General features: G+C 44.5%; 3 protein-coding genes and 1 long non-coding RNA gene across 8 annotated transcripts in view; 2 read left to right on the forward strand and 2 right to left on the reverse strand.

Moving 5' to 3' along the window:
* Positions 1–9,669, forward strand: part of LOC109957385 (GTPase IMAP family member 8-like) — a 16,412-nt gene extending 6,743 nt beyond the window's left edge. The window contains exons 1-4 of one of the 5 annotated variants that reach the window (XM_020595243.1): positions 1,744–1,998; positions 2,625–2,700; positions 3,932–3,991; positions 6,213–9,668. In XM_020595243.1, coding sequence (XP_020450899.1) covers positions 2,679–2,700; positions 3,932–3,991; positions 6,213–8,632 — 2,502 coding nt within the window. In that variant the 5' untranslated portion in view covers positions 1,744–1,998; positions 2,625–2,678 and the 3' untranslated portion in view covers positions 8,633–9,668. Of the gene's footprint in view, positions 1–1,743; positions 1,999–2,222; positions 2,325–2,369; positions 2,459–2,624; positions 2,701–3,931; positions 3,992–6,212 lie in introns of those variants that run through there. The other 4 variants (XM_020595242.1, XM_020595240.1, XM_020595244.1 and 1 more) reach the window with 4 other exon arrangements.
* Positions 9,670–10,714: 1,045 nt separating this feature from the next.
* On the reverse strand, positions 10,715–14,749 carry LOC109957372 (actin, cytoplasmic-like). The gene is made up of 9 exons (XM_020595216.1): positions 14,643–14,749; positions 13,387–13,511; positions 13,181–13,309; positions 12,499–12,609; positions 12,316–12,400; positions 12,044–12,205; positions 11,773–11,964; positions 11,507–11,688; positions 10,715–11,166 (listed from the first exon to the last, which is right to left on the reverse strand). Exons 2-9 carry the CDS (start codon positions 13,507–13,509, stop codon positions 11,023–11,025), a joined length of 1,128 nt encoding a protein of 375 aa, XP_020450872.1. The 5' UTR covers positions 13,510–13,511; positions 14,643–14,749; the 3' UTR covers positions 10,715–11,022.
* A 245-nt stretch (positions 14,750–14,994) lies between these two features.
* LOC109957373 (uncharacterized) lies at positions 14,995–17,954 on the forward strand. Its single transcript, XR_002274550.1, has 3 exons — positions 14,995–15,215; positions 16,145–16,190; positions 17,298–17,954. It is a non-coding gene; the product is annotated as an uncharacterized LOC109957373 (long non-coding RNA).
* A 3,868-nt stretch (positions 17,955–21,822) lies between these two features.
* Positions 21,823–23,668, reverse strand: LOC109957441 (GTPase IMAP family member 8-like; the record flags this gene model as incomplete). The annotated part of the gene is given in 4 exon segments (XM_020595332.1): positions 21,823–22,174; positions 22,176–22,363; positions 22,366–22,532; positions 22,675–23,668. Coding segments are annotated over 4 exon segments (1,701 nt in total), but the record flags the coding sequence as incomplete, so codon positions are not given.
* Positions 23,669–25,745: the final 2,077 nt, after the last annotated feature.

A 25,745-nucleotide genomic window follows, 5' to 3' on the forward strand; every position in this document is an offset into this window, starting at 1 on the left:
CATGTGGACATTAAATACCATTTTGTAAGATCGATGTTGAATGATGGAGAAATCAGTCTGGAATATTGTCCCACTGAAAACATGTTTGCGGATATTTTAACAAAACCAGCAACAAAGTTTAAATTAATGAAGTTTAACATATTTATGTTTGGTGTATGAATTATGTGGTTAAGAAGAAGGGTAACAAATGTGAGAGCAAGTGGGGGTGTTGACATTTTAATGTATGATGTGCTCTCTTATTGTGTTTGTATTTATATTGTATATTGTATTGATTTGTATGTGATTTGAGAGATGTAGTGATCATGTGACCTAATTAGGATTTGAATGATTGCACCTGAGTGTTTTTAGTATTGGTTAATAAAAGGTAGTGCGTCAGCACAAATTGGTGTGAAAAGCTAACAAAAGTTATCGAAATGTTATCGTGTGATGTTTGGTATACTCTACTAACATTAACCTCTATCATTAACCAAAATTTAGCGTCTTACAACACAGATTGCTCTCTTATTGTGTTTGTATTGTATATTGTATTGATTTGTATGTGATTTGAGAGATGTAGTGATCATGTGACCTAATTAGGATTTGAATGATTGCACCTGAGTGTTTTTAGTATTGGTTAATAAAAGGTAGTGCGTCAGCACAAATTGGTGTGAAACGCTAAAGAAAGACGACGTTGTTATCGTGTGATGTTTGGTATACTCTGCTAACAACCTCTCTAAAACAGTATCAGCAACAACTAAACATAATCACTTTCATGAAGGTAGAATTTAATGCACGAGTGTTGTATTAGACTATTAGTTACTCCACTACCTCCCAGACCTGAAGTGGATGTCCAACATCAGGACCATCACCAACAAGGCACAGTAGAGGATATACTTCCTGCACCAGCTCAGGAAGTTCAACCTGCCCCAGGAGCTGCTGATACAGTTCTACAGAGGGATCATTGAGTCTGTTCTCTGCAACTCCATCACTGTCTGGTTTGGCTCAGCAACCAAACAGGACAAGTACAGACTTCAGTGGACAGTCAGGACTGCAGAAAACCTCACTGGTGCAAGCCTGCCTTCCATGGAGGACCTGCACACCTCATGGATCAAAAGGAAGGCACAGAGGATCACTGCAGACCCCTCACACCCGGGTGTTTGAACTCCTCCCCTCTGGACGGTGTTACAGGTCACTGTACTCCAAGACAACTAGGCACAGGGACAGTTTCTTCCTCCAGGCCATCAGTCTGATGAACACTTGACCCACCATAGTATGATTGGGCAATAACCCTCCGTGCAACACCTTTAAACATACCTTATACAGATTATACATATTCGTACAGCTCTATTTTTAAGTACTCTATTTTTAATTCCTACTTATCCCATTTCACAATGAGCTTTGTCTGTCTGCATTGTTTACTGCACTGCTTATTTTACTGCATTGTTACTGTCTGTACATACAGTACTGCTTATTTTGCATTGGTTGCACTTTCAGTTGCTTGTAAATGCTGCGCATTTGTGGTTATATTACACAGCCTTATGCTGGTTTACTGTTTGCACATTGAGAGCTGATGTACCAGAGTCAAATTCCTCGTGTGTCCAACACACCTGGCCAATAAAGCTGATTCTGGTTCTGATTCATCAGTTCTGGCTATTTTGTTTTAGTAGTAGTAGTAGATAGGGGCCGTTCCTATCCACACTCCAGTTAGAAGGTGGCGCTAATGCAGGTAAAGTTGTTTGACAATCGCCGTTAAACCACAGAAGAAGAAGAAGCTCTACAGTAAGGGGTTGAACTCACTGTAAAAGACCAGCGGGGGTCAGTAACATACCTTCTGAGTCTGCGAGTCCTGCACGAAAACTAAACCAGAAACTTTTAATAGGAAACAGTTTAGCTTTTCCAACGCACATGAACGTCCACTTCACTTAGTTATTTATCACTGAAGTTCATCTGAACATCTGGAAAGGTTTTCAACTATCTTTACTTTCGATTTCACCGCGATGACGCAGAAAGAAGCAGCGGGTGAGTAACTACTGAAGTAAATAGGTGAATAAAATTTGTTTGTGGTCAGAACTGCCAATGGATGTTAATGGGATTATTAGATCGCGAGTTCAGGCTGATTCTTCTTTGTTTTTGCTGTCGGTGGTTCGGGGTGTCGCTGCCAACACTTCGGCCGTTTACACCACAGCTGGTTCAACGCTACCGGAACGGTATTGGGAAGGAGACCTGGACTTAACAAAGCTCATTACATGACACTTTATTATCATCTTCTATAGAGCAAACTGTCAGCAGCTGTTTGGGATCAACGTGACAAACCTTTGAACAGGAAGTAAATGGAAAACAATCAGGTGGTTTGATGGGTTAAAACTGTTTTAATGACCAATATGAGAACGACTGAACAGGTTTTCAGTTTGTGGTTTTAGATACTTTGATTTCAGTTTGTAGTCTGACTACATTACTACTGCTACTGGGAGTACTACAGGTACTACAGTAGTCCTACTGCTTGTGGTACTACTAACCAAAGGTTACTACTCAGACAGCGCACAAGCCCTGAGCAGGTTTTCAGTACAGACACTGACTCCACAGCCCTGCACAAGATGGAGTCTGGAGGCTGGTTTCTGACCCGTTTTGTTTGTTTGTGTTTGTAGTGTGTCAGCAGTGAACAGTTGGAGCTTCCCCTGGTGTCTCGGCCCACTGACACTATGGCAGCTGCTGCAGAACCAGGTGAGTCCAGCCAGAGGTTTACAGCAGTGATTACTGAGACCAGGTTCTTCCTGGTGTAATGCCCAGCGTCGGCCACTAGGGGAAGACAGTATGTAACTGTGGATAGCAGGCCACTGGATTCACAACACTCAGTATCACTGTGTGTGTGTGTGTGTGTGTGTGTGTGTGTATGTGTTTGGGTGCATCTAGTAGTAACACAAGCAAGGCTCTGAAAAAATGTAATGAACACACTGGAAAATGTGCAGATCAGGACAGTACACTCTTTGTTTCACTGGGGCTTAAACAACTGGTTAATGTGTTTTTGAGTCTGGTTAAAAACAATAAGTGCCATGTAAACACTGGAACATGTTCAGCCTGCTGTGACCATTCCTCCTGTTCATACTCGCCAGAAACAAGCTTTCAATGTTGGTGATGGGGAACAGAATCGACGCAGTAAATTCCAAACACCAGCTGACGATTATATTTGGCCTCACATCTGTTTTTCTGTCCATCCACAGCAGCTCAACAAGTAACATTGTGGAAACAGTTTACCTCCCAGTTCCCTTCACTTCCTGTCTGCCATCTTGAAGGGTCTTATTCCTGTTCAGAGTAGTGAGACAGTGGATGGATGCAGTCAAGGGAACTGGGATGTACTCACTGATTGGTCTAAGTCAGACTGCTGAAGCCAAGCCTCATATTAACTGCAGGTAAACGTGGCATTGTAGAGTTTGTCTCCCATCCTGCTCATGGCCGGTGTGTTAGGAAGGACGACCACAACAGGAAGAGTTACACAGCACAAGCTGCTGTTTTCGTAAATAAAGAGAAAAACATGAACCTACAGTACTCTAATGACGCCACAGAGCAATATTTCTATCATACATGACTGGTTAAACTACAGTAGTTAAAGCAGCTTCACCAACGGTAACGTCTGTGTTTAAACACTGGACCAGTTACTGTAGGTCGCATCTTATGAAACAGTGGCACAAAGTCTAATAACTGCATGATGTGAGTTTGACTTGATGGCAGATCACATGCTCTGTGAACTGAAAGCAATATGACTATCAGTCATTATCGATCCCTTTGTATGTTATTTATAAGTGTCTATATCGTCCGTTCCTGGTGTTGATGGACTTGTTTTCTGCACCATCCGCTGTTCACTACGCTGGTCGAGCCATTTGAGTCACATTTCTTCTGAAGCTGTAAAAAGCCTTGGGTTTATTTGCTCTAGTGTTATTGTTTTGTTTTATTACAGAAGCAGGTGAAGACAAACCAATGAGGCGCAGCAGCAGCTTCCAGTTCATTCCCCCAGACAGTAAGTTCAACCTGCTCTGACTCGGTTTCTGTTTTGTGACGTATTCTTCCAAACTGGCCTAAAGTTCCTCCACAGCTGCTCACAGCGAAAGTAACTCTGCTGATAAACCTACAAAAATGTAGATGGATCATGACACTGAAGCTCATGAAGGAGCTGGTTTCCACACACAAATGACACCTGTTATTATGGAAATGTATAGAAACAAGTTTCCACAATAAACACCACTGACACATTAGTCCGTGCAATAAAATCAAACCAGTTCTCTTAAACAAAGGAGACTGATCCATATTTAGTTTGGAATATTATCACCATGTGATTGAACCAAACACAAGTTTGTGTGTTTATGAAACGATGGGACTCGGGGTTTTTTCTGTGTTTATTTAGTGACACATTGATGGGATTAATTTAAATTATTTAAACAATAAAATAACAAATCAAAGTGTAAAAACCTGGATTGAAAGCTTCAGCTGGTAATGTCATCAATGACTGATTCCTTGAGACTTATCTGGTTTCTTCTCACAGTCAGAATGTGTTTAAGGTGGACCCTCAGCTCCACCTTAACTTCACCTGCACAGCAGCAGTAAAACATGCTGTGTGTAGTTATAGATTTAAACAATGAAGCAGACGTCAGGCAGCCAGAGCTGCTTTACTGACCGAGGGGAACACTGTATCTTAGATCTGGTCTGGTCCGTGGGCAGCTTCTTATCAGACATGTTCTCCATTAGAAGCGGCTATGAACAGCAGCTGTTTTGTTTACAGCATGTTCCTGCTGTATAGCTCTTCATCTTTCCTTTTCTGAATGGCGAATACAATACTGCCAGCTGCTGATAGGGGGAGTTATTTCTGTCACGCAGGCGCAGTACGCACGTGCTAGTTGGCTGACAGCTGACGTGTGTGCGTTGTGTTCAAGGGCCACGTTTTCCACCCGGCTGTTCCAGATCAAGCTGACGTGAGGCCATGCAGACGTCGGTCTTCATCGCTGCTGGTTCCTTCATGTCAGCTTGGTGTGTACCAGTCCTAGGGCTGAGTCCAGTCACCCTAGAGAGGAAACACATTTCTGCCACTCATTTCTTTTCATTGTACCCCAAGCTCAGGACCACAGGTGATGTTTGGGACATAGACTGACTGGTAAATTGAGAATCAACACCTCAGACTCAGAGGTGCTGATTCTCATCCCAGCTGCTTCATGCTCAGCTGCAAACCACCCCAGTGCACGCTGGAGGTCACGGTACACAGTGGGATAAACATGACATACCTCCACTGTTGGACTGACCAGAGAGGATTCCTGCCCACATGAGATGATGTGCACATTTGACCACACCACGATAGCAAGCAGAAACCCATGGGACCAGGAGGTGTCACCACGTAGCAGCAGACTCCTTCTGATACTGTCAATAAAACTATAATTCCAACTTTTCCAGCTAGTGCTGCTATGCTGACTCTTCTCAGCTGTGACTTCAAGCAGTTTTTCTCCTCTTTTGTTTCACAAAGCACACACAAGTCCTCCTATCTGACAACAGTCGGGTTCATGTTTATGTTGCGTGGATATTGTTTTATAATGCGGGGATCCAAAGTCACTGGTATCACCACTCTGAGGGTGTTTAGTATAAACGCAGCATGTGTGGTTCTACATGTTGACTAAATCACGGTGTGTGAGTGACTGAGATACTGAAATGAGTTAAATCTGTCATTACGGCTGTGGTCTCCCACGGTTTTAATGTCAGTAGGTCAGTGTGCGGCAGGCTAGCACCAGGTGCCTGTATCTGCACTGTGAGGTCGTTTGGAGTTAGAGTTACAGGCATTCAGTGACCATGAACAAATTTGCACTGCCTTTGTTGTGCTAGTCAAGTTAAGAATCTTTATTGTCATTATGCATAGCACAACGAAATTTTATCCGGCAGCTCTCGGCTTAAAAGACACATTATTTACATAACACACAATTGTATAAGTCAATATACAACAATGAGCAAATAAAAAGGTATGTATGGGACCTAATCAGGTTAGCAGCAAAAGAGTGTAATGTAATGCAAATATTGTTATTTATATAATTTATTACTGGTGCACGTCTGCAGTGGTCATGCTATGCTGGCAGAGGTTAGAGTCCACTTTCTGGCCGGCTGACAGCTCTTCACTAGTGTTCGTCATAATCCTGTTAGATTGGGCTTGTGCTGGGTCAAGTTCACTTTTGCTTCATCTTTCTAATTCAGTGTTTTGGTTTCAGTGTCAGAGCTGAGGGTCGTCCTGCTGGGGAACAGCTGGTCTGAGAGGAGCTCAGTGGGGAACCTCATTCTGGGAGAGACTGGGTTCATCACTGAGGAAGAACCAGTCTGCTGTCGAAGAGTCAGTGGACGGGTGGGGGAGAAAGGAATAGTTCTCATCAACACCCCAGATCTGCTGCAGCCCAAATTCCTCGGAGACCTAATGAAGCATGTAGACGACTGTATGAGACTCTCTGATCCTGGACCTCATGTGTTCCTGCTGGTCCTACAGCCTGAAGACTTCACCGAGCAACACAAAGAGAAACTGTGTGCCGTTCTTCAGCTCTTCATTGATCGATCATTTGATCACTCACTGGTTCTGCTGTGTCCACCCAGAGAGGAGAGGTCAGGTGAAAACTACAGGAACCATCCTCCACTAAAAGAAATGATCAGACTGTGTAGATACAGACACATGAAGCTGGAGGAGCTCGAACGTCCAGAGCTGTTAACACGACTGGGTCAAACTGCAAAGGAGAACAGAGGAGAGCATCTGAGCTGTGGCCCTTTTCAGGATGAGGATCCAGGTTTAGCCATGAGACCGAAGCCAGCTTTAAACCTGGTTGTGTGTGGGAGGAGAGGAGCAGGGAAGACCTCAGCAGCCAAGACCATTCTAGGTCAGACAGAGCTTCACTCAGTCTCCAACTCCCCACAGTGTGTTAAACATCAGGCAGAGGTGTGTGGACGTCAGGTTTCCCTGGTGGAGCTTCCTGCCTTGTATGGAAAACCTCTGGAGGCCGTGATGGAGGAATCACTCAGGTGTATCTCCCTCTGTGGTCCTGAGGGCGTCCATGCCTTCATCCTGGTCCTACCTGTGGCTCCCCTCACTGATGAAGACAAGGGAGAATTAGAGAGCATCTGGGACACATTCAGCTCTCGAGTCAAGGACTTCACCGTGATCCTGTTCACTGTGGAGTCAGATCCTACAGCTCCAGCTGTTGTTAACTTTGTCAGAAAGAGCAGAGACATCCAGGAGCTCAGTCAGAGCTGTGGAGGAAGATGTGTTGTTCTCAGCATCAAGGACGGGCATCAGGTCTCTGAGCTGCTCCACACTGTGGACACGATCAGCGCTGAAGGATCCAGATGCTTCACACAGGACATGTTCACCAGGGCTCAAATAGAGACAGTGACAAAACTCACAGCTGAACTCCAGAATGTGACACAGGGTCAGATGGGAGCTAGTGAGAGCAGAGAGCCTCTCAGGATGGTGCTGATGGGGAGGACTGGCTGTGGGAAGAGCTCAACAGCAAACACCATCTTAGGCGAAGAACACTTCAAACCCAGAGTTGCCCCGAAGCCACCGATCACATCTTGTGAGACAGCAGCTGGAGAGACTGATGGACATCCTGTGGTCGTGGTCAAAACCCCGGATCTGTTTGATATGACTCTGTCTGAGGATGAATTTCAACAGGAGGTTACAAAATGCATCAGCACGTTGGCTCCCGGACCTCATGTGATCTTACTGCTGCTGCAGATCGGCAACTTTACACCGGAGGAAAAAGACTCTGTGGAGCTGATCAAGAAATACTTTGGCAAAAAGTCGGTAGATTTCACCATGATTATCTTCACCAGAGGAGACGAACTACACAACCGGCCTTTTGATAGCTATTTACTAGACTGCCCCGACTTTGTCAAACAACTGATAAATGAGTGTGGAGGAAGATTTCAGGTCTTCAATAACAAAGACGAGACAGATCGCACACAAGTCCACGAGCTGATGGGCAAGGTTGATGCCATGGTGAAGGGAATTGGTAGCGGCTGCTACAGAACTGAGATGCTTTACGCCACAGAGGAATTGAGACAAATACAGACTGAGAGGATTATGGAGGAGGCGAAGAGAAAGGAGGAGAGCCTCAGGAAAATGTATGAGGAAGATCTGAGAAAACAAAAAATTAAAATCAGTGAACTGACGGGGGAAATAGAAAAAGAGAGAAAACTGAGAGAAAAACAGCTGAAGGACAAAGACAACTGTTTCAACAAGGAGCGTGAGGAGAGAAAGAAGGAACGGGAGGAAGAGGAGAAGAGACGGAAAAAACAAGAAGAAGCTCTGCGTCAGGACTGGAGGAGAAAACTGGATGCCTCAGAGAAAAGAGTTGAGTCAGAACGAGAGCAAGCTGAGAAGAAGCTGGAGCAGAGTAGGAGAGAGATGAAGAGAGAGCGAGAGGCCTGGGACAAGGAGAAGAAGGACATGTGGGAACGAACGCGTCAGGAGCTCAGACAGAACCTGGAGGAGGAGAAAACCAGCCACAGGAAGCTCCAGGATCGATACCATAAGACCAAAATCCTGATGTGTTCTCTGGTTGCACTGCTGCTGCTGGTCTTATTATACATTGTCTTTCTGAGTCCTGCATACACACAGACTGCAGAGAGCATGAAGGCAGCGTGAGGAGATTCACCGCCACCTGATGAAGACTGTGGTTCTGTGTTTATAGTTTACAGGTGAAGGTGAAATCTGCAGTTTACACTAATGGGTTGATGTGGACGTACAGTGATCAGACACCAGAACACAGATTATTCTCTGGTTGGATAATCCTAACTCCAGCTGTGTCTGGAGGTGAATATGTATATAGTAAACATACGTGTGTAAACAGTTGGTACATCATAGATGGAGAAGCTCGTGGCCGTTGCTCCAACACGACCTACTGCTCTGTGAATTAACTCATGGCGATGGAGACAAAGTGCTTCAGAGCTCAGATGGCTCATGAGGTCATCACGTGTTCGTTTCTCACATTTGTTTAAAGTCTCGTCAAGAGAACCAGTGAGCAGCTAATGCCCTAGAAGTACAGTTTATCTAATCAGAGGTTATTGGATGGTAGGTTTTTCCATTTTGCTATGTGTAATATGTACTTTTTCAAAATACAGTATAATCTCTTGTTTCTGACACTGAACAGTTTGATGTACAGACAGATGCTCTCTGCTGGCATGTGGATTAAACCTGAGCTATGACCATCCTGTAACAAAGGACCAGATAGGGATGATTAGCTTATGGTAAAGTTTGGAAATCATTTCATGAACAGCATTTATGGTGTTTTTAAATCCATGTGGACTGGGCACTTTGGTGCATGACCCAAATAAATGAACTACATGTGGCTTGTCATTTCAGCCAAGTTTGTCCCCCTCACAGCCACTCAAGTCACAGCTACACATCTGATCTGAACATGTTTATGAAAAGCCCAGAAGTTTAACATTGACCAGTGTTTAAGGCATTTCCACCCTCCCAACAACTCAACCAGCAGAAGCACTTTTGTTGCACACTAAAACCACAATGATCCTTAGATTTGGCTTAAGTCTAAAAACAGTTTAGATGGATCCAATCCAATGTTTGTGTAACATAAGTTGATCAGACGATTCTCTGGAGCTTTTAAAACTGTTTAATTCAGGCTAGAAAAAAAAAGTGCAGTAAGTAATTTTTATTTATATAGCACCTTTCACAGACAAGGTCACAAAGTGCTTTAAAAAGTCAAAAGGGATAAATAATATACATAAGCCTAAAAGTACTCACAGCACGACACAATTTATAAAATGAATAAACCCAATCAATTAAAAAACTGTCTAAATAAATGTGACTTCAGCTGTTTTTTAAAATCAATAGATTCAGTCATACGTAAAAGTCAAGGGTAGGGCATTCCACAGTCTTGGAGCTACGACCTGAAAAGAGGTCCCCCCAAGATTTAAAACAAGTTTTGGGGACCACCAAAAGAGTTTGGTTTACAGAACGGAGTATGGGGTCAGCAGATCGATAATGTACTGAGGCACCTGCCCATGTAGTGCTCTAAATGTCAGCACTAAGATTTTAAAAATAGAGTCTAGCTTTGACTGGTAACCAATGGAGCGAATACAAGACTGGAGTGATGTGAGCTGTTCTAGAGGTTCCTGTCAGCTACATTCTGGACAATCTGAAGATGATTTAAAATGGACTTATAACAGGTAAAAAGAGAATTACAATAGTCAATGCATGAAGAAACAAAAGCATGAATAATCAACTCAAGATCTCCCTTAGATAAAATCTTCCTTAATTTAGATATATTTCTCAAATGAAAGAAGCAATTCCTGACTGTCTTATATGACAAAGGACATTGCCTGGTCCAACACCACACCAAGGCTTCGAAGGCTCAACTGGACAGAAGAGCCCAACAAACAAAGGCGTTTATATATGCAGTGATAAAATACAGAAACACACCACTAAAGCAGAGGATTGTCTTTACCCGTTTTTAGCAGGTGAATGTCATTGTGGCCTCATTGTCCTTAAACTTCATGGTTCAGGATTAACATTAACAAGTAGGTGGTTCTGAAGCTGCTTTTCCACACATCACTAGTAGCCACAGAGAAACAGTCAATGCTAAACCAAACAGCTGCACGACAAAACCAGACCAGGCAGCTGTTATCAACTCACTACAAATTAAATTCCATTCACTTCTATGAGGCCGAAATATCTTTCAAGTCTCAGTAAAACAAAGAAGCAAACGAGCCCATTAGAGCAGCTGTAAACAAGCACTGGCATTTTATTGGAGTGTCAATACAGAGAAACAGAAGCTGAACAGTGATGTGCAACTTATTGCATCAGGTTGTTGAGAGGTAGAAAGACAGGAACAAACAGGTGTGCACTGACAATACTGAAGCCGTGAGCAGAATTTACACCAACACATTCAGAAGTGTTTGTAGGTGGCGCCGAGTTCTACTCAGCTGAAAATGCTAAAGGTCACCGACTCCTTAGTCTGCACATGATAACCCAGGACCTCTAGCTGGATGAGCAGGTGAAACAGGAGGACTGAGCTTCTAGAAGCACTTGCGGTGGACGATGGCGGGGCCGGACTCGTCGTACTCCTGCTTGCTGATCCACATCTGCTGGAAAGTGGAGAGGGAGGCCAGGATGGAACCACCGATCCAGACAGAGTACTTCCTCTCTGGGGGGGCGATGATCTGGGGGTGGGAGACAAACGGGTGAGACAGGAGGCACAAGTTCAGTATCAACATGCAGTTTAACATTTCTGGATTTCAAACCGAATTTTACCAAAACCAAATTTCTCACAGAACATGAACACTGCAGAGTGTTAGTTTGTGGAACTGGGGCAGAGACCATTTTAAACTATTCATTTAGTTTACAAAACCAAATGTCCAAGGTTTAACCGTGTGAGGTTTAGTAGATCAAGTGGCATAAAACAGTGTTTTCTTTACTATAGAAAGTAAATCCTATAAAGACCAATGAGGAAGTGACTAGATCTCTTCAAAAGCTTTCCAGACAGATTGTGATCCACATTACCTTGATCTTCATGGTTGGGGGGGCCAGGGCCGTGATCTCCTTCTGCATGCGGTCGGCGATGCCGGGGTACATGGTGGTGCCGCCGGACAGCACCGTGTTGGCATACAGGTCCTTACGGATGTCCACGTCACACTTCATGATGCTGTTGTAGGTTGTCTCATGCACGCCAGCTGACTCCATTCCTGACACACAAACAGATGTTTTAGTGAAGACTTCAACACACAAGAACCAACTGAAGCCACCAGCTACAGTAGCTGTTCACAAACCGAGAAATGAAGGCTGGAAGAGCGCCTCGGGGCAGCGGAACCGCTCGTTGCCAATGGTGATGACCTGTCCGTCAGGAAGCTCGTAGCTCTTCTCCAGGGAGGAAGAGGAAGCTGCTGTCTGCATCTCCTGCTCAAAGTCCAGAGCCACATAGCAGAGCTTCTCCTTGATGTCACGTACAATCTCACGCTCGGCTGCAGTTAGAGAACATTTGTTACAAAAGCAAACTCAGAAGTTGGTGGTTTTCAAAATGGAGCCCAAACCCTCTGGTACCGGTGGTGGTGAAGCTGTAGCCTCTCTCAGTCAGGATCTTCATCAGGTAGTCGGTCAGATCTCTACCAGCCAGGTCCAGACGGAGGATGGCGTGAGGCAGCGCGTAGCCCTCGTAGATGGGCACAGTGTGGCTCACACCGTCACCAGAGTCCATCACGATACCTGTCACAACAAGCACCCAGTTACAAGAGGCACTTCCCTCATGGCTCAGCATTAAGGCTGGTTTCTCAGAAACCAGTCTGTTCCAAGTGTTTAAAGATGCGAGCGCTCACCTGTGGTACGGCCGGAGGCATACAGAGACAGGACGGCCTGGATGGCCACATACATGGCAGGACAGTTGAAGGTCTCAAACATGATCTGGACCAAAGACAAACATGTCACTGTGGAAGTGGTGACAGCTGCAAGAAAACCCTGCAGCATGAGTGACCAACACAGTCAGTAGGTTACAGACACACCTGTGTCATCTTCTCCCTGTTGGCCTTGGGGTTGAGGGGGGCCTCAGTCAGCAGCACCGGGTGCTCCTCAGGGGCCACGCGCAGCTCATTGTAGAAGGTGTGATGCCAGATCTGCAGCACAGGGGAGGGTTAGACAAACTGGCATCACTGTCACAACTACAGGTGAAGGTTTCACCTGGGGTCATTACCGTCCCTCTTCCTGGTTAGCGACATAACCACATCCAGTTTTATCACATTGACTTTCCATTTAACACTCTTACTGGGAGACACTATGCTGAAATGGGCCCAGTCTGCACTGGGAGTACTTCCATTTCAAAAGTGTTTGTAGGCTGTACCCCAGGCTTTCCTGTTTTACATCTAGTCACTTGGAAATTTAATTAGCATCTCAGTCTTAAAGAAACTAAACTTCCAATTTGGGTCTGATCTACAAAGATGCAGGTGCATTCACGACGTCTGACAATACTGTACAGGAACCAGCTTCATAAGAGTTACCGACTTTGTCACTTGATAAACATTTCCCAATAGGACGTTCAGTTAAACATTTATAGCAACTTTTCTGACCAGACCAGTAACAGTCAGCCTGAACCTCTAGTAGAAGGTTTCACAGAATACATAGAGTTAAAGGTTTAACTCCAGCCTCAATTCAGTCCGTGTTGTGTCCGAGCTGCAGGTGCGTCCTCACCTTCTCCATGTCGTCCCAGTTGGTGACGATGCCGTGCTCGATGGGATACTTCAGGGTCAGGATGCCTCTCTTGCTCTGGGCCTCGTCTCCCACGTAGCTGTCCTTCTGCCCCATGCCCACCATCACACCCTACACACACACACACACACACACGTCACATACAGTCACATGTCGCGCACACACGCAAGCGGTGCCGATGTCGGTACCTGGTGTCTGGGGCGGCCGACGATGGAGGGGAAGACTGCGCGGGGGGCGTCGTCTCCGGCGAACCCGGCCTTGCACATACCGGAGCCGTTGTCAACAACGAGGGCAGCGACGTCGTCCTCCATTTCTGAAATATTTACATTAAGGCAGTTTGTTTATTCTCCAGTGATGCATCCTGAACAGCGTCACCCCAGTTACAGCATCTTCACCAGTTTTATATTTAGGTAAATACAGTCTTTGTCGTCTCCGTAAAGCCTTGGTGGTTAACCACCTGTCAAAACTTCAGCTCATTAAAGTTAATCAAAAACTTTAGGAATTATGTTTCATGTTCTTTTTCAGAAGCTTCTTCAAACGGGGGTCGAAGTCACTGCAGATTTGAAACTACTGCTGTGATGTAGCTACTCTGCAGGTTTCTGCCATTTGATTTTTCCTGATGTCAGTTCCTCTCCCAGTTGAACTCTTCCTGCTCAGCCTCTTTCCGGGTGACACAGCCCGGGCGTGGCAGGTCAACGCGCCCTGGGGATGAACTGCGACCAGAGACTGAACAGGTCCAGGCAGGAGCAGAGCCGCTCCCGTTTGGCAGCCTGTCCTCAGGATGCACAGTGTCTGAGAGCTCATCTACAATCACTGCCTTGTGTGGGAAGAGTTAGCATCAGCCTGGTGGATTAGCTTTATTTCTGCCCCAGTTTGGAGTCTGGAGGGTGTGACACAGACCAGGCCGACCCCTCTGGACATTTGTACTCAGCTCGTTCAGACAGCAACTCTGCTCCAGTCAAACAGGGCGCATTACATTTGTCATTCAGTTTAAAGTGTTGCTCAACTTTAAATAACTGAGTTACTCTACGTTACAAATAAGACTTACTGCAGCTTCATCAGATGAAGACATCAGCTGCCTTCATAGTTCACACTGGAGCCTTGGATCATTTCCCTTTTCTGAGGGGTTAACACATCCTCACTAGAGGATTCCCTCATGTCAAACCAGGTTGGAGGTCAATCCTCACATCACTGCCTGTGTGAGTCCACCTCGTACATTTACTGGCAGAGAGAAACGTTTAACTTATCTGTCAAGTTTATTCTCTGAATAAAACAAGAACCCTTTGGTGAAATTAAGTTAAACCCTTAGTCTGAATTTAAGAGCTCAAACCTGCGTGGCTCCCTGCCGATTATCAATACATCTGTGTCCTCTAACGAAAGACAATTCTCCACCAGCTGTTCACCTTAAGATGTTTAAAACCAACCAAAGTGCGCCGGGTCCTACCTGTGCAGGTGAATCTCAGGTGTGTCCGTAGGTGTCGTCTGGTGAATGTTCCTCTGGCCCAATGTGCTCGATAACTGTAGCATCACCAGCCCACCTGCACCGGCTTTATTCGCGCTCACGGGGCCGCTCGCGTTGTCCATAAAAGGTAAGTTTGTCTCAGCTCCCGCTCTGATTGGGGCAGGTGAGCACGGTCCCGCAGGTTGTCCCAGCTCGCGTCCTGATTGGCTGCAGCAGACGTCTGTCAAGAGGGAGGGAGGGCAGAAAACACCCGGCGGGTTTGTACTGAAACCATTAACTTCACGTGGGCAAGAGAGCCGTGATTGGCCCGTCACACCTGAAGCGTGAGTCCGGATTTAAATGTCTTTATGGAGGAACGCCGTCTCTGGTAGGCTAGTGGTTAAGGCGCAGCGCTCTCACCGCGGCGCCCCGGGTTGGAATCAGGGTTGGTTAGGAAGCGCGTCCGGCGTAAAACACGTGCCAAATGTGACGATTCGCTGTTGCGAACCCTAAACGGGAAAAGCCGAAAGTGACTTTCTATGGAGGTGAAGGAAAGAGCAACTCACAAAGAGACAGGTCTGCTTCAAATGAGAGGACAGGACACCGACCGATGTGTCAGTGAAACTAAGAAGGTTACACAGGACGAAGCTCTTCTCTCACGTTTGTCTGTTGTGCTGAGGACAGTGTTTTGTTTAAGTGGGAACCCGAGGTGGACACGTGTCCATAGGCCTCAGGCTGTGGTCAGCTGAAGGTTGGAGGTGGTTGGTGCCAAAAGTCCCTTTTTAAAACCCAGAGGAGTTTGAGGACACTTCTCTAATTTAGCTTCATGCACTAGTAAAGAAAACCAACTCATTTTAAACCTTAAAGCCTCTGAAACCTCTAGTTTTCAGTTTTAAGTGAAATGTTTTTTATTACACGTTGCTAACACTTCTCAGTCCACTGTCACATTAAACCTGCAGCAGCTGGTTTTTGGCCACTTGTTTTCAGGCTGTAAACACCAGCGGATGTGTTGGCTGAGCTGCAGACCAGCTGCTTGTTTCCACATGCAGCTGCTCCAGAGCAGCATGATTCATGTGAAGTAGTAAAACCTAACTTAAAGGTTTGTCCCTGCAAATTAAGAACAACAACAAAAAAAAGGACTTTAAAAACTGTTTCAAAGGAGACTTACTTAATATTACATGGGGGGGAGGGGGGGCAGATATGAGATAATTTAGATTTTTTAAAATAATAATACATTTCTAGCACATGCCTGTTTGCTGATTCTCTTTTAGTGTGTGACTTCAGACTTCTGGCAGCTCTGTTACTGGACATTTGCAGTTTTCAACAAATGTTTTTGTTCTAATTCTTTATTTTTCCAACAATGTCCGAACTGTTTGCAACATAATTTAAAACCAAACCTGATTTTCAGTAAAAACCAGGTCCATTCTGTCCTTTATTCTGAAGATGCTTTGTGCTCCTGGTCTGAAACCAGAACCCAGTTTGAATGAACGTGTCATTATCCACAGATTTACATGGACAACAGGAGGAGAGAGGCCAGTGAACAACCACAGGGTGAGTCTCACACTGCCTGGACTCTCACTTTTCCTCCAGCTTGTTCAGACTGATCCAGTCTGGACTGACCGTTAAACCATCTTTGGTCAAGTTCTGACAGTCATCCTCGAGCATCAGATCCATGATGCTGGTGACTCACTGTTTGATCACATGGTTCCTGGTTTATGTTGATCCGGTTTCTGACTCTGTTCAGACCCAGTTCCTCTGGGTCATCAGGCAGGTACTGAAATGCTGGCATACTGTGTTGAGAGAAAAACACTGGTTGGAGAAACATGTTTATATGCAGTATGTCAAAGTACAGCACTGAGACGGTTACTACAGAGACTCGGCTACTGGATCTTCACTGGTGCCATGCTGCTCAGCCCTGAATCGTCATGTGGACTGAAGACAGAAGCAGAGAGTTCGGATTCAGAGCAAATTCTCAGGTGTGAACAGTAGCGTCAGCAGAAAGGTGATGTTGTCTCTGTGGAGCTGCTGCTTCGCTGACGTCCACGTCCCTCAGACACCAGCTGAACCTTTTCTCCTCATGACCTCAGAACAGAGCGGACTGTGACCTCTCATCACAGAGGGCATGTCTGTGTTTGTTAGCAGTTTGACTGAGGAGTGTTTTTCCCTTCTCTCGTTTGATTGCGATGTTTAACATTTTGCAGTATTGTAGTTTTACTAATTACTCTCTGTACACTGGACACCTGTTGCAGGTCTATGTCCTGCACGAGGGATCCTTTCTTTTTTAGTTTTCTCCCAGTAAAAGTAGTTGTCTGTCTTTGCTTCATAGTCTGAAACAGTGAATGTTGCGCTGCAAAGATCGTCCCTCCCACAGGCTGGAAACAACTTTTCTCTGCATCCTTTGTTTTTGACTTCTTGAATCATTTGTCCTCTCCTGTCTCCCATGAAGATATTTTACACTGCAGTATCTGTTGGCACAGTCACTGATATAAACAACACAGCTGCTTCACCGAAGCTGAGCCACTGATGCTGTTGTTTTGTGATGTTCCTGTTATTGTGTCCACCCCCTGAACCTGCACAGACATGTCTGTACATTCACACAGTTTGTCTTTCACTGATTCATTTTCCTGTAAAGGGATAAAAATGCTCTTTTTGTTGCAGCAGAGAAGCTCTGAACATTTCCATTTTAACCTCTGGTTTGGGATTCAGCCAATCATAAGACAGGATTTCACGGCAGGCCCTTAATCCAGGTGTGACCCCGCCCCCTGTGTGTCAGCCTGAAGCTTCTTCCCTTCTGTCCTTGTATGGACTTAACTCAGTGGAAACTGCTCTGCTGCCACACCTGCACTGAGGAGGAAGCCACAGTCACTGACGTTTTACAGCCTGCAGCTGTTTTTACCACATCTGGCTGAAGGAAGCAGAGACGACACAGACCCAGAGTTTACTGAGGAAATTAATTAATGTGATGCGGTAACCACACAGAATCTGGAAATCCCTAAATGTTGTGAGCTGGGAGGAGATTTAGAGCCTGTGTCAGTGTCCTCACTGCATCAGAGAAAACTGGGTTCAAATACTGCTCATATAAGGAAGAGATCATTTAAACCCCATGGAGACAGCTCCAAGCTCACTGTCACATGGTGCAGCTGCTTTCCTTATATGGACACAGCAGGTGAGAGGACACACCTGCTGTGAACAGATGCTTCACTTTCCACTTCAGCAACATTCACCTGAGAGACGCAGCAACCAGCCGCTTGGTGGAATCAGGTTTTTATTGCAAAATAAATGATAAACTGATCAAAGCTACAGCAGTGGAAAGTACAGTTATTCAAAAACTGTGTTGTGCTGCAGTTTCTGACACATTTTTCTTTGCTGCTTTCTTCTTTTACCATATTCCAGAGGTGAATATTGTACTGCACCTTTTTAGGTTTTTTCTATTTAACAAAATGCCCGTACCTGTGGGTAGTTTATCTGACAACACAAAGCAGGTGAAACAGTCTCCGCTCGTCCAGCTGCAGCGTTAAAACCCACTCTGTGTAGTGAGAACTTTTACCTCTGATGCTTCTGTACGTCGTACTGATGATACTTGACATTTTGAAGGCACAACTTCTGCTTGTACCAGAGTATTTGCAGTGTGGTACTGCTACTGAGTAACAGACCTGAATACTGCTTCACCACTGACAATACACAAGAGCTGGGAGGAGATTTAAAGACACTACTGGGCTTTGCTATGCTACAAAAAACTACAGTCTTTATTGTACCCAAAAGTAAATATTCTAATGAGAATACTGCTCAAAACATTAGAGGGAAGTCGCTCTTAGTAATAACTATGTAGTTTTGCCGCAGGTATATCTCCCTGGGGGCCTGTTCAGGGACTCAGAGCAGTCAGTCAGTCTGATGATTAACATGCAGCAGCACAGAGACCAAACAAGGTGTGAGCTCAGGGGAGACGTCCTGACTGGGTGGACGTCCTCGGTTTGTCGTCTTGACCACCTCGTGGACACTAACATGCAGAGACCTGAGGCCTGCAGTGCAGAGACAACAGTCCACATTGTGTCGGTGTCTCTGTCCCAGTTTGGTGCTAATGCAGAGGACAGTCAGACTGAGAGCACACGAAGACGTGTTGGCTGACTGGGATGGATGCAGGTGTTGCAAGCACGGAGATGTGTTGACTGACTGGGATGGATGCAGGTGTTGCAATCGGTTCTTTTAACCATGCTAACTCTGAGAGACGAGACAGTCCAAGTAACTTCAAAACAGTGCTGATTTATTCAATGAACACAGGTAAAAATTAACATTACATGCTCAGGTATCTTGCACCTCCAACATGCACGCAGGCAGCTGAAAGATGAAAGACCCTGAACCACAACAGGCCTATACATTATATCACTTCGGGCTAACCCCATTCTACACAGAGAGACGCCAAACCGTGACGTCTCCCGGTGCCAGCTTTGCAGCTGACCAGAGCAGTAGTCATAACATGAGGAAAATCAATGTGTGATTGTCTGTTGATTATGTGGTGTGTAGCTAAAAACATTCTAACACGACCTCTAGTGACGTGTCATGACATTAAACATAAGAATATATTATGGCTAAGGCTACAGTTATACACGTCATAATAATAATATTAAACATCCTGTCTTCTAACAGTCATCAACTTTCTATCTAGTTATCCTTCACCATAAGCAACCTGCAGTAACTCATGAGAATGACTAAGCATTTAACAGCCTGAGCTAGACATCCTGTCTACACTAAACATTTCTAATACATCAAGTATCTAACCAATATCTATCTGACTAAAAATACCTAACACAGGCTTCAACTGGTTTGACTGGAAACAAATCTAATGGCTGCACAGAAGGAAGCAGCAGCTGGTTCATATGAAATGTGTCTGTAAAATGGTTTGAAGTGTCAGTGTCTGAAACGAGAGCGTTTCCTAACTCAGAGCTATGTTTCCAGCTCGGTGGCAGTAGAACTGATGAAGAGTCAAACAGGTTTCAGCCGTTTGGAAAAAATATAAGGAAACGTTTCACAACCTGCGTTACAAAGTGAATCACAGGTCGACTGCTTTGGTTCAGGACCATTTATCTGTAGGTTGGTTTCTCATCAATCATTCGCTGCCAGAAAACAGAAAAGATCCAGTTTCCTTAGAACCGAGGCCACATCTGGTTCATTTGTTTGGACCTACAATCATTGTCTTAATTATCAGAGAAGACAAAAACGGACAATTTGACAACTGTGGAATATCCAGGAGTTTTATTTCAAAATGACTTAAAAATGTTCCTGATGATTGATCAGATAATTGTTTAGTTGCTTATTTCAGTTACAAATCAAAGTGTTTACAGTGAGTACATATAGAAATGAAACTATTTTCATCAACCAAGACAAAACCTTTGTCCAGGACACAGTGACGTCAGCGTTCAGGTGTTTGTACCAGACATGTTTCTACCTTGGTGGAGAAACAGGTTCACGTTCTGCAGTAAAATGACAACGTACTTTAAAAACAACAGCAGAGTTCAACCTGGTCACATCCTGAACAAACAGCAGGCTGAATAAAAATAAAGGCAGAAGAAACCTGTAAAAACCGGAGTTAGTGGTTAAAGACATGAGAAAAGTCAGAGCGAGACCAGATGAGCTGCCTCCATCAGCAGCTCCCACCGTGTCACAGTGTAGCTGCTCGTATCCTCATGTCCAGCAGCTGCACTATGTGTGAGCTGTGACATCGGCTGGAAACTGTTCATTCTTTATGTCAGATCTGCTGCAGGTGTCTCCTTTATTACTGACAGCAGCAGCGTTTGACTCGCTGTGACCAGGTGATTCACTGACGGAGCCTAAAAACCCAGTGAGTCTCCAACAAGCTGATTAACACATAACGACAAAGACTCACAGACGTGAACACGGCTGTGACTCGGCATCTGTGTGCGACCAGGACCCAGATACTGATGGTGGGAAATGGATGGAGACAGTTCAGGGAATGAAAATTTTCATCAGCAGATGGTACATTTGTTTTTATATTTCTTCTTCCACTCATTTATTTCTTGTTGTTGCTTCTGTTCAGCGTTTGACTCACTGTGACCAGGTGATTCACTGACGGAGCCTAAAAACCCAGTGAGTCTCCAACAAGCTGATTAACACATAACGACAAAGACTCACAGACGTGAACACGGCTGTGACTCGGCATCTGTGTGCGACCAGGACCCAGATACTGATGGTGGGAAATGGATGGAGACAGTTCAGGGAATGAAAATTTTCATCAGCAGATGGTACATTTGTTTTTATATTTCTTCTTCCACTCATTTATTTCTTGTTGTTGCTTCTGTTTCAAGTCCTCTAGCTCCTTGAGTCATTTTTCTTTTGCCTCTTTTTGTTCTTTTATGTTAGTTTTGTCCGTGATTTCTTCTTGTAGTTCTTTATGTTTTTTCTCCAGTTCTTCTTTTAGCTCCTTTTCTTTGTGACTTGACAGGGCCTGTAACAGATCGTACTGTTTGCTGTGTTTCTCTTTTGCCTCTTCCATTTCTTCCTCATGTCGTTGCATCAGATCCTTCAGTTCTTCATCATGTTTTTCCATCAGAGCCTCCAAGTCTTTGGTGTACTTTTCTCTGAACTCATTGAATTCTTCAGCCTGTTTCCTGGCCTCCTCCTCATAATTCATCTTCATGTCGTCCATTACTTTCTTATACTTTTCTCTAATTCTTTTCTCTCCTTCTCTTGTTCTCGTCTGAGTTGATCTTCTTTCCTTTTCTTGTCATACTTTGCTCGTTCCTGCCAATATATATCTTGGAGTTTTCTGATCCTTCTGTCCTCCTCCCATTGTCTGTCTTCATCTTCGTGACGTAGTTTCTCCCATCACTCTAATCTTTCCTTCTCCCAGACTTCTTGTTCTTTTTCCATCTCTTTTCTAGTCAGCTCCAGTTTTCTGTCAATTGTCCATTTTTCTTCAAATTGTGATATAATTTTTTTCCCTCAAAGTTTCCCGTTCCTGTTCCCACTTCTGCCATTGAAATTCTTCCTCTCTTTTCCTCTTCCTCTCTTCTTCTCTCACTTCCTGTTCCTTTTTTCTCTCCTCATGCTCCTTCTTGATGTTTTCCTTCGTTTCCTTGAGTTGTTCTTCTCTCAGTTTTCTCTCCTTTGCAGTTTCTGCTCTCTGTTTTTCCATTCTTCTTTTCATTTCTTCCTTTTCTTCCTCATATTTTCTTTCCAGCTCTTCTCTCTGCCTCCTCACCTCCTCCTCCTTCTCCTTCAAGACCCTCTCCATCTCCTTCTTTATCGCTCCTTCAGCCTCCTGCAGCATCTCGTTGGTGTAGCAGCTGCCTCTGTTCTCCTTCACCATGGAGTCGACCTTTTTTATCAGCTCACTGACTTGTGTGTGGTTTTGTTCATCACGGTTATTAAACACATGGTATCTTCCTCCACAGTCAGAGATCAGCTTCTTAAAGGAATCATCAGATTTTCTTTCAATATATTCTACAATTGTTAGCTTGCAATGATTCATCTCGTCTCCTTTTGTGAACAGAATGATGCCAAACTTTTCTGAATTCTTCCTTAATTAGGTTCAACGTCTCCTTCTCCTCTGGTGTGAGTCATCCAATCTGTAACACCAACAGGAAGACATGTGGTCCTGGAGCCAGAAGACTGATGCACCTCATCATCTCCTCATAAACCTCTTTATGGGACAAACTAGTATCAAACAGACCAGGAGTGTCGACCACAGCAACACGACAGCCATCTACCGTACTTGTCCCTCTTTTTTCTGACAATGTCTCGTGACTGATGTCATGCATAGCTCAGCTCTAAACGCCTTCCTTCCCAGAATGGTGTTTCCTGTAGAGCTCTTTCCACTGCCAGTCTTCCCTAACAGCACAATCCTCAGACACTCTGGGCTCTGCTTCTCTTCTTCACCTACAAAATAAGAAGGTGTAGTTTTACTTTATTTGCTGACATTTGGAGATATTCAGCAGATGCCACCTATAAATTTGATGGCTAGATGAAATTATAATTATTTATAATATAAAAAGCATTAATATATATTTAAATTACTTACAGGTGACTGTATTTTTTGTTTCCTGCTCAACCTTTAGTGTGATGATGATGATTTCCTCTTGTTGTATGACTTTGTCCATCTGGGCCTGTGCAAATGTCTCTGCTGTGTAGCAGCATGGTTTGTCCTTGGACAGTGTCATCGTGTCCACAGTGTGGAGCAGCTCAGGGACCTGCTGCCCGTCCTTGATGCTGAGAACAACACATCTTCCTCCACAGCTCTGTCTGAGCTCCTGGATGTCTCTGCTCTTTCTGACAAAGTCAACAACAGCTGGAGCTGTAGGATCTGACTCCACAGTGAACAGGATCACGGTGAAGTCCCTGACTCGAGAGCCAAACGTGTCCCGGATGGTCTCTAACTCTCCCTTGTCTTCATCAGTGAGGGGATCCACAGGTAGGACCAGGATGAGGGCATGGACGCCCTCAGGACCAAAGAGGGAGATACACCTGAGTGATTCCTCCATCACGGCCTCCAGAGGTTTTCCATACAAGGCAGGAAGCTCCACCAGGGAAACCTGACGTCCACACACCTCTGCCTGATGTTTAACACACTGTGGGGAGTTGGAGACTGAGTGAAGCTCTGTCTGACCTAGAATGGTCTTGGCTGCTGAGGTCTTCCCTGCTCCTCTCCTCCCACACACAACCAGGTTTAAAGACGGCTTCGGTCTCATGGCCTCTTCAGTGGAGAGGAAGGCTCCTTGGTTTTCATCTACAATCTTCTCGATCTTCTTCATTAACAGTCTGTGGTTATTTTCAAACATCCTGTACTGTCGTCCTCCACAGTCTATAAGCAGCTGATTCACAGAGAAACTGTTGACCTCTGCATGTGTCATGATGAGCAGTGAGTGTGTAAAAGCATTTGGGCCAAACAATCTCATGATGAACTTCAGAGTTTCCCTCTTCTTCTCTGTGAACGTTGAGGGCTTCACTAACAGCAGCAGAACATTTGGTCCTGGACAACACAGACTCTCACAGCTCCTCAGCTCCTCTTTCACCATCTCCTCAGAAAGGCTGAAGATGTTTGGGACTTTAACTACAACCACAGACTTCTCTCAGTCTGCCTTCAGAGATGTTGGGCTGCAGCAGATCTGGGGTGTTGATGAGAACTATTCCTTTCTCCCCCACCCGTCCACTGACTCTTCGACAGCAGACTGGTTCTTCCTCAGTGATGAACCCAGTCTCTCCCAGAATGAGGTTCCCCACTGGGCTCCTCTCAGACCAGCTGTTCCCCAGCAGGACGACCCTCAGCTCTGACACTGAAATGAAAATTACTCAAATTATTCACATGCTTAATAAGCTATTATAATGAAAAGAATAAAATAAATATAGACACAACATATTAATAATAATTTCTAGTAACTAGAGCCTTTTAGTTGCTTCAATCTTACATTTTGCAAACTCCTTCTATAAAACAGAATCATTTCAGGTCAACAGAACAATTCTGACTAATTTCTGTTCAGAGTGACTCACATGAAGGTGGCAGCCATTCAATGCTGCTTCTGCGTTTCCTGTGTTGGATTTTCTCTGCAACTATAAAGATACACAAATAAACAAACATGTTCTTTATGTTCTCCAGAACTGTTCAGTACTGGACATGCCTAGGAAACCACTAAGGACATCATTCAAATGATGCCTGGTCTCAACTGGTCACAACTATGATTTTACCAGCTGTCTCTAGCATTTCCCATAGACTCTGGTTGTAAATTTGTCATATAGTCAGGAACAGGATCTGTGTTTGTGGTGTTTTATTACAAACCTCTGCACTTACCCTGTTACCAGCTAAATGTATGGAGATCCTGGTTATGACTCACATCAACAGTGCTATCCCAGCCTCTTCTGACCAACATCAATATGCTTACAGGGAGAACAGATTAACTGAGGATGCAACAGCCATAGCACGACACACAGCGCACGGCCACTTGGAAAGTGCAGGCACCAAATGGCTGTCTAGAGCTCTGCCTTTAATACCATGTGGCCAAGCAAATGGGTTATAAAACTCCATGAACTGGGACTCAAACCATCACTATGCAACTGGATACTGGATTGTTTAACAAACCGCACACAGACTGTTAAACTAGGGAAATATTTAATTCATTCTAAATACTGATGGCACCCTGTGTACTTTACTCTGTTCTATTTTTACTCATGACCATTCTCCTTCCTGGCCCTCAAACGCCATCATGCAGTCTGCAGGTGACACTGCAGTGTTCAGGTTAATCTGAAACGATGAGGAGTCTGGATACTGGACAGAGATACATCAACCTAAAAGCAACCTTCCCCTGAAACTCCTTGTCAGATTCTGTTATTCTGCCATTAAATGTGCACTGACTGCTGGGGAACAACAACTGTACAAAGATACCGGCCATTCAAAAGGTAATTAAAACAGCAGGTAAAAATACTGACATCAAACTACTGGAGCTTAACTGTTTTCCTCACACTGTCTTTGAACTTTTTTCATTTCAAAGAAAAAACTTAACACCTTTTTCTTTGTTTGCAGTTTGTCTGTTTCAGTTGCTGCCAGTGCAGCATCACTGGCCAACAGAGACGCAGTATTACACCTCACCCCTCCCTCTGTGTTGCAATCAGGCCGGTAACCAAAAGATTTTGACCTGCAAAGGTTTTTGATTGAGAACCAAAGACTTTGGCTCTGCAAACAAAAAACCTGTGCACTGAGAATAAATCTTCAATAAATCTTAATCTTAATAAATCAACCCTCAGCTCTGACACTGAAGAGACAACAGTGAATTCTAAAACACAGCCAAATGTAGAATTAATCCACAGTGACACAATAAAACTAGACCAACAACCAGTAAAGTCATTTCTTTTTTTAACTGGACCTTAAGAGAACCAGTTGTCCATTATCAACCTGAAATGTGACTAGTACAAGTTTCACTTTTTATTTTCAGTGGTTAAATGGAATGTTTTCACAAATGTCTTAAACCTGTGTTCCTTTGTTTTTACAGGTCACTGAGCGTGGACTGATGAACACAATGTGACAACAGACCAAGAAAACCACAATAAGCACAGCTGCCCCCCAGGGATGTGTGCTCTCCCCTCTGCTGTTTTCACTCTACA

The sequence above is a fragment of the Monopterus albus genome, unplaced genomic scaffold, assembly GCF_001952655.1.
Source record: "Monopterus albus unplaced genomic scaffold, M_albus_1.0 scaffold26.1, whole genome shotgun sequence".
NCBI lineage: Eukaryota > Metazoa > Chordata > Actinopteri > Synbranchiformes > Synbranchidae > Monopterus > Monopterus albus.

Coding starts and splice junctions, on each gene's coding strand:
- LOC109957372 (XM_020595216.1), bottom strand. CDS start 13,509: ATGGAGGACGACGTCGCTGCCCTCGTTGTTGACAACGGCTCCGGTATG. Junction 12,610..13,180: donor ACTGGGACGACATGGAGAAG/GTGAGGACGCAC, acceptor CCTGTGCTGCAG/ATCTGGCATCACACCTTCTA. Junction 12,206..12,315: donor TGCCTCCGGCCGTACCACAG/GTGAGCGCTCGC, acceptor TTGTTGTGACAG/GTATCGTGATGGACTCTGGT.